Source organism: Chionomys nivalis, chromosome 6, assembly GCF_950005125.1.
Source record: "Chionomys nivalis chromosome 6, mChiNiv1.1, whole genome shotgun sequence".
NCBI classification, from domain to species: domain Eukaryota; kingdom Metazoa; phylum Chordata; class Mammalia; order Rodentia; family Cricetidae; genus Chionomys; species Chionomys nivalis.
This window is the reverse complement of record NC_080091.1, coordinates 21,647,944-21,666,058: the sequence shown is the minus strand read 5'-3', so window position 1 is coordinate 21,666,058 and position 18,115 is coordinate 21,647,944. Positions and strand designations below refer to the sequence as shown.

Genomic DNA, 18,115 nt, shown 5'->3' with positions numbered 1-18,115 from the left:
ATAACTGGACAAATGCTGTTGTAGTATGATTGAGCATCTTTTGGGTATATGCCCAAGAGTGGTATTGCTGGATCCTAAGGTAGGTTGATTCCCAATTTTCTGAGAAAGCGCCATACTGATTTCCAAAGTGGTTGCACAAGTTTGCATTCCCACCAGCAATAGATGAAGATTTGGAGTTAGGAACCTCAGATGAAAGAGAACACAGTATTTCTCTTTCTGGTAACCTCAGTCAATATAATATTTTCTAGTCCTTTCTGTTTGGTCAAAAGTGATACCCCTATATCCAAACAAATACCCCTATATTCAATCAAACTCTGGGATGTTTGATTGAAAGTGAGACCCTAGTCCTCTAACACCCCTATGTCCAAAGAGTCTGGAATGTAATATTAAGTTGGGAGCGTCACCCCAGCCCCTGCTTTGGGGCGCCAATGGAGCAGAAAGCTCCATCTCAAGCCCCCTGCCCCTGGGAGTTGCATTGGGCTGGACTCCACCTCTGAGAAAGCCTGTCAAATGCTGACCCCCTCCCCAGGGAGGGTAAGGACCACTCCCACAGGCTATTTAGACTCATGCTGAAAAAAGGAACACGTGGTTTTGGGGTTTGTTTGTGCTCTCCTTCTCTGTGTCCTGTGCTCTCCCACCTCCCACCCCCTAGCATGCTCCCAGCCACCCGAGAGCATGGCATTTATTAAACATGGGCATTTTTGATTTGGTCTAATTTGGTTTGATTGGAGTTATTTTGTGTAGGCCGAGAGGCTCTTCTTAAGGATTATTTCTAATACCTTGTACTTCTGTGCACATTTTACAATTTCATTCTTCTTTACAGCTGAACAGAATTCCATAGAGTTTTATGATCCCTCTGTCAGTTGAAGAGCAGTTTGGTTTCCGATTCCTTGCCTGGTGAATGGAGGGGCAGTGAACATGACTGAGAAAATGTCTATGGAATAGGATATTGGGTCCTTTGGGCAGCTGCCATGGAGTCAGGTAGCTGGATCATAGGGGAGGTTTATATCTAGCTTTAGAGAGTTTTCCTCTCTGACTTTCATAATAACTACTCCAGTTGGCTCTCCCGCCAACAGTGAGTGAGGGTCTCCTTACTCATATCGCCTCCAGAATTTGTTGGCACCCTTTCTCTTGATCTTTGCCTTTCCAACCGGGGTGAGATTAAATCTCAAATTTGTGTAGTTTCGCATTTACCTAATTGATAAGGGTGATGAACATTTATGTTATATTTCTTAGCCAGTTTTTTCCCTTTTTCTTGAGAACTCTCTGCTCATTTTCTTTAAGTTTTTTTTCATTTTTAATTGAAAATAGTTTTGTTTATACAATATATTCTGTTCACAGTTTCTCCTCCCCCAACTTCCCTACCCCCACCTCTGTTCACACCCTTTTTTCTTTCTCTCATTAGAAAACAAAAGGGCAACTAAGACAAACCAGAATAGGGCAAAACAAACTCACTCACTCAGGGAAAAAAGAGCCAGAGAAAAAACACAAGACGCTTATATGGATGCAGAGACACACATTCACTTACACAGAAATCCCACAAAACACAGAATTGGGAACCATAACGTGTAAGCCAAACCTGTAAGTAGAAAAATGCCCAGGCACTATGAGACAAAAAGCCTCCCAAAATACCATTGGTTTAGTTTTGTGTTGGCCATCTACACTGGGCATGCGGCCTGCCTTTCAGTGTGGTTTCTGTGAGACTCCTGGAGTGTATTAGCTGGAGATTGCTTCTGGGTTAGGATAGGGCCTTGTGTCCACTACGTCTCTCAGCACTGGGGCTCCGTCTGGCAGTATCCTCAGCATAGAAAATTTCAAAGCCAACCTCCACAATGACACATTTTCTCCAAAAAAGGCCATACCCACTCCAACAAAGCCACACCTCCTAATAGTGCCACTGCCTGTGAGATTATGGGGACCTATTACATTCAAACTGCCCCAGTATTTAAATCCAGAAACTCCCTTATAGATCCTGCTATATCTATATCTATACTATATGCTATATAGCATGTCTAGCTTTCATGTGTTCTATTTCCGTTTTCATTTATCTCAAAACACTTTCTAATGTTTTATCTACAGACTATTTTAAAGTATGCTGTTAAATCCATAAGATATTTAAAAGTGAGCTGTTTAATGCCAAGTCCTAGCAGTTTTTCAAATGCCTTTACAAATTGTTATGTAACTTAATTCCTTTGTTCAAAAAAATTTTCAGTACTATTTGTACTTTTCAATTCTTGAGAGATGTTTTAAGGTCCAGCCCATAGTCTGCCTGGCTGCCTTCCATGTGTACTTGAAGAGAATGTGTACTGTGTTCTCAATGGAGAGTAGTTGTAGTGATTATACCTGCTTGGTAGTATTGTCTGTTTTCACCTTGCTTTATTCTAACAGCGACTTAGAAAGCAGATTACATTTCAAGATTTCAGCACTTCTATATCCATTGTTCAGATTTTGCTTCAAGTGTTTTGAAGCTGTTGTCTGTTTATCATAAAATATCCCTTTTTCTAGCTCACTTGCCTTTTTGCAGTGGACACTTCAGCTGTCTTTTGGTTGGTGTTTGCATTTTATCTTTTTCTGTTCTTTCATTTCTCCTCTATGTCTGAAAGTGTATATCTCAGTCTTATTTTTTATTCAGTGTGACAGCTTCTGTTTTATTAGACCCTTCTGGTCATCATTACTTAATATAAATACTAATATAATTAGATTTAACTACTATTTTTTTACCACCTTTTCATGAATTTTTTGAATTAAGGATTTTGTGGGATATCCGGTTTATCTTCTATCTTATCAATTACATAGCATAGATACTGTTTTGTGTGCATCTGTGTACACACTTTTGTTCTTGGGTCTATGATACATGTATCTAAGTTATGAGCATCTTCTTTCAAATTTTTCTATTGTTATATTTATTGTAATAGTGTGATAACAGATTGTATTCATTCCTCCTATAGTTTATGTTTTGTTATTTAATCTTATTTCTGTAAGTAATAATTATGGTGAAGAAAGAAAAGCTAAACATTAACCCAATCAAAAAAACAAAAACAAGCAATAGAATAAAAGAATTAACCATTCTTTTTGAGTAAATTGATAACATCAACTTATCAATTAAAATATACAGACTATATACATAGATTTAAAAAGAAAATTCAATTATTTCTTGTCTTCAAGAAACTCAATTTACTGGTAAAGGCACTTACAGACTGAAAACCAAAAACTGGAAGTAGGTTTATGAGGCAAACAGTAGGCAGGCACTGGAGTAGGGGCTAGGGAGGAATGGTTCTGAGTGCTCTGCTTCCATGTCATACACAGCTGGTTTTCTCAAACAGTTCAGTACCACCAATAAGCATGAGTAGCACCACCCACGGTGGGCTGGGCTCTCTCATGTCAATCATGGAAAACAAAACAAAATAAAACCAAAAGCCCTATGGACAAAAGCCCTACAGACATGCTCATAGACCAGTCTGATGGAGGAAATTCCTCTCTTGAGATTACCTTTTTTTGAGTATGTCTAGGTTTATGTCAACTTGACAAACACTAACTGGCACAAATGTAGATGTAAAATTTTTAGTAAATACTTAATGATGGAATTCAAGAACACATTAAAAATAATGCTGAGAACTGTTAGTTTCATTTCAGGAATACAAGGGTTGTTCAACATGGATTAATCAAGATGTGGATTATAACACACAAATGGGCTTCAGAACAGAAATCACAATATTATCTAATGGTTACATATAAATCAGTTGACAAAGTTTCTCATTCCTTCTTGCTAAAAGCCTGGAGAAAATAGGAGCTGAAGGAACATACCTCAACATCATAAAAGTTATCTATGTAAATCTATAGTCAACATTATACTGAACGAAAAATGCTGAAAATACATAAGGAGCAATTTTATATTCTTATTCAATGCTGTGCTCAGAGTCTTAACTAGGGAAATAAGAAAAGAAATCCAGGGTATACAAAGGAAAGGGAGAATTTGCATTTTTTTATTTGGTTTTTAGAGACAGGGTTTCTCTGTAGCTTTGGAGCCTGTCCTGGAACTAGCTCTTATAGACCAAACTGGCTTCAAACTCACAGAGATCCGCCTGTCTCTTCCTCCCAAGTACTGGGATTAAAGGTGTGCACTACCACCGCTGGACGAATTTGCATTTCTTTATTAGTACTGTTTTTCTAATGAAAATGTGGTATATATACAGAGGAATTTTATTAGATCTAAAAAAATATACTATCCTGTTTTCAGGAAAATGGATGGAACCATAGATCATCATATTAAGGAAAATAAATCAGATTTACATGAATAGTGTATATTTGGTCTCATATATATACAATCTAGATTTATATATTGTATACATATATATGTGTGTATATGACATGCAGTTATTTGGTCCACAATTGACTTCAAACCAAGTAGAGGAGTTAAAGATGCCCAGTACATATTAATAAAGAGAAAAAGTAGTAAGAAGATACAACAGTTCTAAATGTATATGCACAAAGCTTGGTGCTCACTATTTTCTAAACAAATAATAATGAATATAAAATATCACATAAGTCTTGGCATAATAATAGTGGATTATTTGGGATATAGGTAAGACATTCAAACTGAAAATAAACAGAAACTTTAAACTACACTTTTGGATGAAAGGTATAGCCCATGCAGCATATAAGAGCAATGCCTCCCCTGCCTCCAGCATCTGTCAAAAGCCTAGGGTTCTCTAGGGTTACAGAGGCACCATGACCCCTTCCCATCTCTGACACAGTATTGAGAGGTCCAGTGCAAGGGCCATGTCATGCCTAGGAGACGGTGTTTATTGCCTCCCCCATCACCCGACTCTTGCACTGTCTGCCCTTCTCCTTAATGTTCTTGAGCCTTGGAAGGACTAATACTGATGTCCCGTTATAGTTGTGTAATCAACAGCACCTTAGAATTGTAATATTTCCCCTTTTCACCTCAAGTTTTATTATTATGGGTCCTCATGCTTTTGGTTAATTTGGCTAAGGATTGTTAATTATGTTTTTATTTTCAAAGAATCAACTCTATTTTTTGCATTGTGTTTTTTATTCTGTTGTTTCTATTTCGTTAACATTTGCCTTTATCTTGTTTCTTCCTGTCTACTGTTCTTATGTTTGTTCTGGTTCCTGAGTTTCCCAAGGGGTTTAAAGTTACCATTAAATAATTTATTTGAATTTTCTGATTTTTTCCTTTCTTTTCTTTTTTTAGTTTGGACACTTTCAGCTATAAACTTTCCTCTTGGGACTGATTTCATTAAATACCAAAGATTTTGATACATTGTGTTTTCATTTTCATTCACATCTAGGAATTTTAAATTTCTGTCTTGATGTCTTTAATGGCCCATTCATCATTCTGCAGTACACTGTGAACCCTCAATGAGTTTCGGCAGCTTCTCTTGTTGTTTGTTCCCACCATTCCACTGTAGTAAAACAGAACACTGGAGTTACTGAAAGTTGCTTTGTGCTCTAATATTGAACTATTTTACAGAAAGTTCCATGCTGAGAAGAAAGTATATTCTTTTGTTTGGACAGGATGTTCTGTAGGTATCTGCTAGGACCAGTTGGTTTGTGGTGTCATTAAACTTCATTGTTTCTCTAATTTTTACCCAGATGACCTGTCTTTGAAAGTGAAATATAGAAATCACCCACTGTTACTGTTTTGCCACTAAAATATGACCTTATATCTAGTTATATTTGTTTATGAAATTGGTTTTACCTGTGTTTGGTGCATGTGTGTTTAAAATTGAATGTCTTCTTGATGGACTGTTCCTTTGAGGTGACTTTGTCACTTCTGTCTTACATGGTTTCAAGCCTACTTTTCCCATTCAGAAGTAGCTATGCCTACTTGTTTCCTGGATCCACTTGCTGGAATGCTGGGCTCCATCTTTTTATCTAAGGTGGCCTCGGCGTTGGTAGTGAGCTGTGCTTGAAGGGAACCTTGAGTGGTTTCTGGCTGTCCTTTCTTCTTGAGATGTGTAGCACATGCTCTATGCCCTTCGCTATCTCCAGACGCTCCATAAACCTTTTATTGGTGAAATTTAAAATATCACAAATTATGTACACTATGTACAAGTTTTTTAATCCAGGTTTATAAATATGAAAAATGGGGCTTTCTGGGAGACAGGGCAGTGGTGCTCCCAAATTTCTCATAAAGGTTGATTTGTCGGTGCTGATCTGTGATGAGACTTTCCGTATTTTCAAACCTTTGCAAATCTCTTTCCACGTGTATACCAGTACCGACAATGCCAGTATGCGTCCTTGAGACATGCCCTCATTGAGTGCATTCACAAATCGGAAGTCAATTTTAGAATTCTATTAGCCGAAATGCTAGAATGTTTTTAGCATGTCATTACATTGCAAATCATTTCTAGTAGAAGCTCCTTAATTGCACACCAAATGGATTTGGGAATATGGAAATTTTCTCTACACATACATACAGGCCTGACAAACATTGCTCTGGTTTGAAATTAGAATACATTTCTGGGAATTTGTGTAGGAATGAAGATATCACTTTGAAAAACACATCTTTTGACAGTGCAGGCCTGACATGACTTGCAATTCAAACAATTTCAGTTCTCATCAGTACGATTTTATCACAGTATGTTTCACAGAAGCAATTTTCCCTTGTAATTTTAGTTTAAAACATTCTCAAGTCTGCAGCTAATACTAATTCCACAGCCCTTCAAAGTTCATGGACAGTGGTCGAGCACAGATCTTTCAACCATTTACAAATTCAGAATCCATTCTTAAGTTGAGAAGTGTACCAACACAAGCTGCTCTGCTGTGTGAGACAGTTTCCACTCCTGACCTCTGCAGTCTTCAGGAACCCCGCTGAGTGAACATGTTTGCGTGCCAAAGCCTTGCAGCCGATTGCTAACTTTTAAAAACTTAGTCAATGTGTTAACACCCTAATGTGATGATTCATTGCATATTGTGCATATATCAAAGCATGGTGTTTTATTTCCTATAAATTCATATAATTCAAAAAATCAGAAATTAGTGTTTTCGATTTACATTTATTTGAATAATATGAAATATCTTTACATAATTGTAGGACATTTATATTTATTCATCATAGACTGTCAGTTTATATTCTTTCTATCCATTTTTATTGCAGTAGAATTTTTATTCCAGTGACCATTCTGCACACTACGGAACTCACTCAGTAATTTCCATTGCTTTCCCCGAGCACCCAGCACTTCTCCCACAGGACAGACCTGCCTCTCCTCACAGAGTGCTTCACACTTTGCACACATATGCACGGGTGTGCACACTTATGCACATATTTATTATTGTTAATAATTGCTATTATAATTAACAATTGTCCTATAATGATCTGTCTATCTACTAGAGTCAAAAATTGAGAATGGAATTATAATTCATCTATATTATTTATAACATGGGCTTAAAAAATCATAGTATTAACATTAATACATATTTTCTAGGCTTATAAAAATAAGGTTCTGTGTAATATTCCCTTGTACAGAACTCAGGTTAATATGCAGTCAAGTTCTCTCAGACCAGTGCAATGACATGAACTGGTAGGACCAGCTGTCTGAAGACACAAGAAAATGATCATTTAAACTGAAGAATTTGAGACAAGTCTGGACAACATAACGTGTGTGTGTGTGTGTGTAGACTGCCTTAGCCACTAAACCCTTAAATATACATACACACACTGGCACAGCTAAGGCTTTTATTTTTAATGAAACTGCTTGTTGATTATTAGAAACATGCTTTTTGATTTATGGCTTAAAATAGTTACACCTGTGTTCTTTAAGGAAATTAGACTCTGCAAGTAAAGAATACTGATAAATTTAAAACAGAAAAACGAATGCTCATTGGCCATATTTATTTTCTTATCTGAACGTGTCTTCCTCTCAGACTCTACTTTGTAACTTTATCGAGATTTCTTTTTAATCAACCCTTTGTCTTCTTTATTCCCAAAGGATATCCATTACCTTGCCCTGGATATGGGTGAACTGGCACTGGCTGAAGTGGCTAGGAGAAGAGCATCTGATATTGACGGCACATCAGTCTCCTCTGGAGTCGGTAAGGACTCTGCACTTTGCTAAAGTGCTTTGGTTTGGGGCCTGGAGAAATGAGATGGTTCCGCAGCTAATAGCACTGGCTGCTCTTCCAGAGGACCTGGGTTCAATTCCCAACACCAAATGGCAGCTCACACCCATCTGTAGCTCCAGTTTTAGGGGACCTGACACCCTTACACAGACACACATGCACGTAAAACAACAACACACATAAAATATTTTTAAATATTCTTTGGTTCTAGGGGATTCTTAATGTCATTTCTATTGTGTTTATAGGACATAATTGATTTATTTGAATTACAGTATATCTAAAAACAAGAATTGTTAAACTTTGAAAAATAGAATATTTGTAAATAAGCTGCAATCTTAAAAGAAATTGGTAAGTAGTAATAACCAGCAGAATGTAAAAACACATTACTTTTTATTATTTACATTTAGTATTATTATTGGTGTGTGCATGTGCACATGCACACATTTGAATGCATGTACTAAAGCACGTGTGTGGAGGACAGAAGACAGTTTGTGGGAGTCAGTTCTCCTCTTCCACTGTGTGAACTCAGGTTGTCAGGTTTGGTCGCCGGTGCCTCTCCCTGTTGTACCATCTCGCTGCTCCACACTGCTGTTCCCATGAGATCTGGGGAGAGAGATGGGTGTATCATTACCATCAGTGCTGTTATTGAGTCAACACAGAAACTGCATAGTCATTTGCTGATACACAGGTATGCCGTATAATAAAATAATTCTCTCCCTTTGAAGGTATTTCAGGGTTCATAGCTGCTAATGTCACTGTTTAGTGTATTCTGTAGATAGACCAAAAGCCAACACTGACCTTTAAAGTCCATTTAAACATTATAATGTAACAAAACGAACAGTTTTATATATAGTATAACAAAATAAAAATGCGCCTGTATGTACTTTCTGTTTCTAAACCCAGCTATTCTAATCTGCTGAGTGTGCCAGTATTGATATCAAATTGGATATCAAATTTTTTATTCCTCTTAGTTCATCTATTCCACAGACTACAGAAAGACCCCCAAGACCATAGTGGGCTTGGTTTCACATGTCTGCGATTCCTAAACACAGTTCTAGATGACTCCCACTTCGGAAGTGCTTGAAAGTACTATAGTGAGTGTCTTCCCCAGTGCTCAGATAAAGCTTTAGCTTTGTGGTGTTTGCACCCAAAGCCACCACTTCTCCGCTTCTCTTAAATCCCACCTCCATCAGTTCTAATCCTCAAGGTGAAATGTAACATGATTAATAAAAACCCAGAGACAGATATTGGGGTTCAGCCCGAAGGCCAGAGAAGCAAAACAGCCAGCCACTGGCTCTTACCTTGACCTCAGTCCAAAATGGCTATCCTGCCTCCAGGAATCTCAGAATGAGACTGTGTCTGAGAGCTGTCTCCTCCCATTTTATATTCCTCACTAGAGCTAGGATTAAGGGCGTGCACCACTACTGCCTGGCTTCCATGGCAAACTAGTGTGTCTACTGGGATTAAAGGTGTGTGTCACCACTGCCTGATCTGTGAGGCTGGCCAGAGGGATTCTTTTACTTACTAATCTTCAGGCAAGCTTTATTTATTAAAATGAAATACCACTATAGTGTAATACTGAAGGGGGCAAATTAACAGAACCAGGGCAAAACGTCAGAGTCTGACTTTGTAGAGTTTAAGTAAAAGAGAAAGAGAGTCATTTTTGATATGATCTAACCCAGCCATGTGGTTAATGCCCATAAAACATAAAATTAACCTTAATAAGAATTGAATAGTAGCAGTAAGGTATAAAATATTTTGCCTCTTCTATTTCTTATTTCTTGGTACTATATGGTAAATTTGCATTGCTCATTAGTATGACAAGAAGAGCTAAAATAAATAAAATACAAAGGATGATTGTAGCTGGAGACTTTTCTGTCTCACTCACTACTGCTGGACCAGTTTCTCTCACGCCCACCGGTACCTGCAGCTGCTTATAAAATAATCATTCGGAGGCTTAATATTAATGAGTTGTTTGGCCAATGACTCAGGCTTCTTACTGACTAGCTCTGCATATAAATTCACCCAATTCTAATAATCTGTGTATCACCACGTGCCCCATGGCTTACCGGTGATGCTCTGGCATCTTACTCCTCCAGTGGCTGCTGGCTTCTCCCCGATTCCACCTTTTTTCTCCCTGTATCTCTGTTTGGATTTCCTGCCTAGCTATATTCTGCCCTGCCATAGGCCAAAGCGGCTTCTTTATTCACCAGTGGTAATAAAACATATTCACAACATACAGAGGTGCATCCCACATCATATGATATTTTGTATTTAAAATTATTTTGGAAAACACAAATTCTATAAGCCAAAATTCAATAGCTCTATTATAATAAAGTCATAATATAAATTGGGACAGTGTAAATTTTGTTGACCTAAATAGAGGATTGCTCATTTTTGTACTATGTGGTTATTTCAGGTATTCTCAATCTGAAATCATCTATTGTCTAAGTCATTAATGTGTCAGGTTGTGCTAAATACGAGAATAAACCTGGGAAGATTTGTGAGGATGACTGGTGGGGGTTATAGAATGCAGCATGGTGACAGCTGAATTGGACTTTGGCGCTCACCTGGTTACTACCAAGTCCACGGGGAAGGAATTGACCTTCTCTGTGCCTAGCCTTCATATTCTCAATAGGTACTAGATTATAGTTATAGGTTATATAGCTATAGTTATATAAGTTTTACATATCTGTATTCATATATATATATATATAAAGCTATATAGTTATAGGTTATAGATTATCATGGGATTGGGTTAGTTAATTCATGCTTTGAACAGTGACTGGCAAAGAATTAAGTTTAGTAATGGTTAGCTATTAATAGTGCCTTTCAAATTAAAGCATGGTGTGTGTTTGTCATAAGAAGAATCCTTGAGTGATAAGCTACGACACCTGTAAATACAAGTTTACAAATTCTTTTTATTATTCACCAATTCCTACCTAGTTAGGGTTTCATTCTCTTTATTAAATACAGAGTAAGTTGTTTGTGTTGGGTGAGAAGTAAGTGTGGGCACCCTGTAAGATTTTCCTTTAAGGGAGACTATTACTGTGTCATTTGCAGTATGTGCCTGAGAAGTCAGATTGGCATCGGTCTCAGCACAGAACAAACTATTTGGTGAATCTATATTTTACACTTTGATTCTTAACATAGGCTATGTGTGCACTATGGTCTATTGTTGATTCTAGGAATATTCCTCTTAGCTATTAGGTGAGGTCTTCTCTCTGGAATATTTCTAGGACGTCATTGAACAAAAGATCCCGCATCACAGTGACTTGAAAGAGAAGGTGCCTTGCTCTGTCTCCACAACTCGAGTTGCCCTCCAACTGTCAGGCCCCACCACTGGGTCCTAAGGCTACTTCACCACCACTAGGCTGCGTCCTCGTCTGGCTTTCTGTTTACCAGCGTGTTATCAGTATAGTCCCATGTCACTGAGAAGTCATTCCAAGCTTGGGTTTTAGCAGGTTCTCTTCATCCTAAGATGCCTGGTTTGGTTTTCTAGAGTCGTAGTAAAGTTGTGCATCCAGTTGGTGCCACAGTGATAAAAGCAAAAGTTGGTTCATAAAATATCTTGTTCTTAAAACATCAAGAAACCAAAGAAATAAATAAATGAAGTCAACCGATAGTTGTCAAAAGATGAAATAGAACTGGCCAATAAACACAGGGAAAAAAAATGTTCATCCTTACTCTAGCCATCAGGAAAACACTAATCAAAATTGAGATTCCATCTTAGTAAGAATGGCAGTTACTATGAAAAGAAATAACAAATGCTGGCAAGGATACAGAGCAAAGGGAAAACTTGCACACTGGTGATAGGAATGCAAACGGAGCCAGCCGTTCTCAGACTCTCTCAATAGAACTAAACGTAGAGCTACTGTATGACCCAGCTACGTCATTCCTGGGTATTTCCCGGAAGGACTCTGAGTTAGCACATCACGGATGTGTTTGAACAGCAGTGTTTACTGCAGCACCATTCACAGTAGCTAAGCTATGGACCAACCAGTGTCTGACACCAGATAAATGAATAGACAAAGTGGTATATATGCAATGGAATTGTCAACCCTGAAGAATGAAGTAGCATCATTTGCAGGAAATTGGATGCAACTGTAGATTTTCAAATTAAATCAATTAAGCCAGTCTCATGAAAACAAATATCATATGTGTTCCCTCTCATTTGTGGTCTCTAAATTTTATTTAAGTACATAAACTATGTACATATATTTGACAAGAAAGTGGAAGTGAAATTGTTTAGAGAACAAAGGAGACAACAGAAGTGAAGGATGAGCAAAGGAAGGATACAGAGGTGGAGTGCCCCTTTAGAGGAAGGTATGTTCGTATAGAGGTGGTGAGCTCCTGTAGAGGTGGTGAGCTCCTGTAGAGGTGGTGAGCTCCTATAGAGGTGGGGGTGTTCATATAGAGGTGGGGGTGTTCATATAGGGGTGGGTGAGCTCATATGGGGTGGGTGAGCTCATATAGAGGTGGTGAGCCCCTATAGAGGTGGGTGAGCTTATATACAGGTGGGTGAACTCATATAGAGAGAGGTGAGGTTGCTCATATAGAGGTAGATGAGCTCATATAGAGATGGTGAGCTCGTATAGGGGTGGGAGAACTCATAGAGAGGTGAGGTGCTCCTATAGAGGTAGGTGAGCTCATAGAGAGAGAGGTGAGGTGCTCCTATAGAGGTGGGTGAACTCATAGAGAGAGAGATGAGGTGCTCCTATAGGGGTGGTGAGCTCGTATAGGGGTGGGAGAACTCATAGAGAGGTGAGGTGCTCCTATAGAGGTAGGTGAGCTCATAGAGAGAGAGGTGAGGTGCTCCTATAGAGGTGAGGTGCTCCTATAGAGGTGGGTGAACTCATAGAGAGAGAGATGAGGTGCTCCTATAGGGGTGGTGAGCTTGTATAGGGGTGGGTGAACTCATAGAGAGAGAGGTGAGGTGCTCCTATAGAGGTGAGGTGCTCCTATAGAAGTGGGTGAACTCAGAGAGGTGAGGTGCTCCTATAGAGGTGGGTGTGCTCATACACAATACATACTTGTATGAAAATTTTCTAATATCTAAAAATAGTGTCTTGTTCTAAAATTACATTTCAAAAGAAAATTTTAATTCTGTAAGTAATTTCAGCTGTGGCTAACTGTCCATCTGTACACTCTGCTTGACAGGCTGTTTGATCCTGCCAGCCTGCTTCCGACTCTACATCACCTTTCTCTTCTGTCTTAGTTAGGGTTTCTACCGCTATGAGGAGACACCATGACCACAGAAACTCTTAAAGGAAACATTTAATTGGGACTGGCTTACAGTTTCTGGGGTTTAGTTCATTTTCTTCATGGTGGCATGCAGACAGACATGGAGCTGGAGAAGGAGCTGAGAGTCCTATATCTTGATCCATAGGCAGCAGGAAGCGAACTGTGTCCCACATCTTCCTTTATTATGACATGCTGAGTTTGTTCTGGGAATTTTTGTATGAAGACATAATTCTAACCCTTTCACTGCTTTGCTTGGCTTCAGAGCTCTTTACAAAGCTATATTACCACTGAGGGACGGAGAGTTGTCGGTGAAAACCCTAAAGTACCATGCTTTTCAAACCTCTTTCTCCTCTGTGTGTGTGTGTGCACGTGCGCGCACATGCTATGTCAATCACAGGATGTGACATTTCAAATAAGACCAATTCTTACGTATTGCTTTTCCCCTAGATTAAACATTCATTTCTAAGAGAAATGGTTATTTAAATATTTCAGGAGAAATTGTTATTATTTAAATACTATTTTTTCTTTGCAGGACTGGGCTTAAATGTGGGTCTCATATATACTAGCCAAGTGCTCTACCACTCAGCTGCATACCCAACTCTTTAGCGTGGTTTTGAATTTTGAAATATTAAATTATTGTGTTTAAAAGTCATAGGCTTATCTAAACTTGCCTGTCATTAAATAAGCAGTTACTAAGCAAAGGACGTTAGTATTTTACTGAGGAGATATTGTCTACACCGTGCTGAGTCCAAAGCTGGAATTGTATCAGGATAAGAGTTTGAAGCATTGGCTCTCAACCTTCCTAATGCTGTGGCCCTTTAATACAATTCCTCATGTTGTGGTGACCCCCAACCATAAAATTATTAAGTTGCTACTTCATAACAGTAATTTTGCTACTGGTATGAATTGTAATGTAAAAATCTGAAATGCATGATGTCTGATACATGTCCCCAAGGGGGTCACTGAAAACCTTGCAGCTCAGATGGAAAGGTATCCTGACAGTCAGGAGCCAAGGACTAACACAAAGGCTCTGTAAGGGTAGCGGCTTACGGCTCTGCTCAGGTCGCTCGGAGTGTGCCAGCTCTGCTCCATTAGGGAACAGTTTTCCCAGATAGGTTTGACAGTGCTGCTCCTGTGGCTCAGATGAAAGTTGTGACAGCTGGGCTGTTTTCTGTCGAAAGTGCCACACCGCACAACAAGACTCACTCAAGAGATTTATTGGGAAGGGAACATCTTCAAGGGTAGCTCCTCTAGAGTAAGACACAGCAGCAAACTGAACAGAGTACAGGGGGTATCTTGTGGGGAAGATGAAGCTTTCCAGGGTGGCTTGGGATTGGTGTGGCTTTACTGCCTGATTCTGGAACAAACTCAGGGATTGGTGGGATTCTGCAGCCTGACTCTGGGACAAATTTAGGGATTGGTGGGATTTCAAGCCCTTGTCCTGGGGTCAAGTCCGGAGCAGGGCGTTCTTTCCACCTTTAACCCTCCAGTTGTGACCACAGGTTGAGAACTGCTGCCATACTGAAATCAGTTTTCCTGGAAAATACCTCCTCTGTTAATGCATGCTGTTCACTAGGCATAGTCACAGCCAAGGTTTACATGTGTAGTAACCACTGGAGTTAAGTATTGGTTTCCACTGTAAAGATGAGGACACAGAGTTGAAGACCATGGGCATTTAATTGCTTGCTGTGCACTCAGAGTCTCCCTGCCATTGGTTAGAAGTTCACTGGTGTTCCTATATGTCCTGCTGCCATAGCATTAACTGCTACCAGTTTACTACTCTGATTTAACGATCTTCACACACACACACACACACACACACACACACACACACACACACGAGTTAGAAAGTTCTTTGTCCTTTTTGCTTCCACATATGCTAAACAGTACTGAATCTGGGCACCTCTGACAAGTGGGCAGCACACTGTGGGAAGGGGGCTCTGAGCTTCAGCTCAGTCTCCTCAGAACCGCTGTGCGGCATGTGGACAAATTACATTAAGAGGCGGCCTATTCCGTAGACTTGTGAATGGGAAGCAATTCCTGAAATTGAAGGGGATTGACTTGTTAATTTAGTGGACTTACAGCTATATTTATAATATAGAAGATTAAATGCCACATAGTCAAGTAGTCTACTTTAATGGAGACATGTGTGCGTGTGTATGCATTACTTTTCTTCAGTCAGAGAAATTATTTCTCCTACATTGTCTAAATATCATGACTTTTTACTTCAATTGCCTCTGTAATCACCAGTGAAAGTATTTAGAGTTAGTCTAGATTATTTAGATTTTCATGGTGATTTTGCTTAGTGAGTGCATGCCTCAAACACTGGGTAAATTTTCTACTGATTTTATTTTTTCTTATTCTTTACCATTTGTAGCAGTGAGCTGCCATGTTCTTTCTCTGTGAGCTGCTTCTAAGGAAGAAGACAAACAGGCTTGTGCTCATGCACTCATATTCAAAGGCAGAAGGCAAGATACAATGTGAAAGAGAAATACTGTGTCTGTTAAAACCACCTATCTTTTTCAAAATTAGACTTATTCATAAGCATATTACTGCAATGATATGTAGAGAAGCTTGTTTCATTGTTTTATGAAATTTATAGTTTTTTCAAGTTGGCCATCTGGATATTTGAAATGAGTGCATTTAAGCAGAAGAAATAGCTGGCAAATGTTTTTATGATGGGCAATATGCACACCAAGTTTTTATAACCTTTCTTCTGCTTATTCAAAGTAAGATGACTTGATGTGGTGGATAGAATATAACACCAAGACTCAGTCAGGAACATCAAGAAATCCTGAAAACAATATCTTTAAAAGGGTTTATGTTGTTGCTGCGATAATGTCTCACTAACTAGCCTGGGACTCATACTGTGTGGACCAGGCTCTCCCTAGACTCCTAGACAGCCCCCCTGTGTGCACTTCCTTAGTGCTCCCCGCCACAGCTCGAAGGTTTTCAGTAATAATTACTTTACGGTTTACTCAGAAAAGAGTGAACTGTCTGGTAGCTAGAATAAAGGTTGGGATTCACAGTGTTCTCCAGCAGATTCAAGTCATCAGAGTTTCCAGATTGCTTTTTTGGCCCCCAGTTTAAGTGACAAAATTATGTTTTATGTTTCCTTTAACTACCACAACTACCATTTCTCACACACACACACACACACACCGTGCATGCGTGCCTACATGCATGCATGCATCAGGCACACACACACAAATGTGTGTATCAATTTCAGGGGGTTTCTCCCTGTGGCGCTCACCCTTATTATTTGAGACAAGATTTCTTCACTGAACCTAGAGCTCGGTGGCTAGACTGGCTGGCTAGGAAGCCATAGGGGATTGCCTTCCTCTACTTCCTGTTGCCCAGCTCAGGTTCACAGACAGGTTGCTGTGCCCTGCTTTTATGTCTGCACATCAGTCACTTTACCCGCTGCTCTTTCTTCTCTGCCACTCAGTTTCCTAAAGCTTCTGCAGTATTCCATCATCAGAAACCCCATTCTCGAAGCATGGGCTTTCAACAAAGGGTCTGGGTAGGTGATTGACATGCCTGATCAAAGTATAGCCTGCTAGAGTGCTGTCCCTCCTCTTTAAGGGGCTCTTTACAGGAGCATGGGTTCTTTACCAATGGCTACCACTGATGAAAATGTCTCTTCCTAGTGATCATTAACTGCATTTATATCCTCAGGGAGGATTGGGGTCTCATGATCCACTCCTCTGTCTGTGGTAGTGGTCGTTTGCTGATGCTCACAGCTCCCGAGAGTTGAAGAATGCAGTAATCGCCATGCCCGGATGGAAGCATTCTCTACCTTCCACCTCTTCCTTCAGCTCCATGTTTTGTTTGTGCCCTCCTCCACGATGCTCCCTGAGCCTTGGAAGGGGTGGTATCTGATATAGGACTCAGCTTTCAGCACTCGGTTGCCCTCAGCAAGTCCGCAGTAAACACGAACCACTGCAAAAAGAATCTCTCTGACTAAAGCTGACAGTAGCGCTAATCTATGGTCATAAGCAAAACTCTCCAGAAGGCAGTTTAATAGACACATCAAATCTGTTTAGCGCAACAGTGCTTCCTTCCAGCCAAGTTCATGAACTCAACAGCCGTGAGCTTTTGACTATCATTCCAGATATGAGTTCCTTCCCATGAAGCAGGCCTCAAATTCAATCAGGAAAATGGCTAGTTGCCCATGTGACAGGCCTGCCACGGCTGTGCCAATAGTGTTGACTTGCTAGTAGGGCAGCACCCAGGGTCCACAACTGCGTGGAGCTGTTGATGACAGTTCTTCCCCCGCAGGGAGGCGCCTCCAGCTTAGTTCTAGAGTTTTCTGTCTTGGGACAAAGCATGCACACCATTCTTAAGAGTTCCATGTCTATGCCATCAGACTGTACCAACTCTTTTACTTCTTATGTCTAGATTGACAGATTTGGAGATTAAAAAGGCAGCTGAAATACAAGAAATAAAAGGTTCTTGGGTAAGATGGGGAGGTGAAAAGATGCCTCCATGTCACTGTGTAAATACTAAAAAATCAGGGTAATAGAGTAGAATTTATCTCAAGGAAGAAAAAAAGGAATAAAGAGGAAAGAGATAGAAGAGAAACACCATGAATCACAAAAGCAGAGCAGACAACTGGAAGGCATAGAGAACCAGAAAGCCGATGTAGCAAATAGCAGGAAGGGCCCATGGCTCCAGCTCCAGTTCGCCCAGGGAGTCGTGGCCTCAGCCTCATCCAGCAGGCGAGCAGTCCTAGCATTAAGAAAAGTCTTAAAAAAGCAAAAGAATAAAAAATAAATAAAAATAA

General features: G+C 39.7%; 1 protein-coding gene across 2 annotated transcripts in view; it reads left to right on the top strand.

Moving 5' to 3' along the window:
* Wdpcp (WD repeat containing planar cell polarity effector) overlaps positions 1 to 18,115 on the top strand; it is a 286,163-nt gene that overhangs the window by 192,386 nt on the left and 75,662 nt on the right. For both annotated transcript variants that reach the window (XM_057771862.1, XM_057771861.1), the window contains exon 14: positions 7,956 to 8,058. In XM_057771862.1, the coding sequence (XP_057627845.1) occupies positions 7,956 to 8,058 (103 nt within the window). The remainder of the gene's footprint in view (positions 1 to 7,955; positions 8,059 to 18,115) is intronic.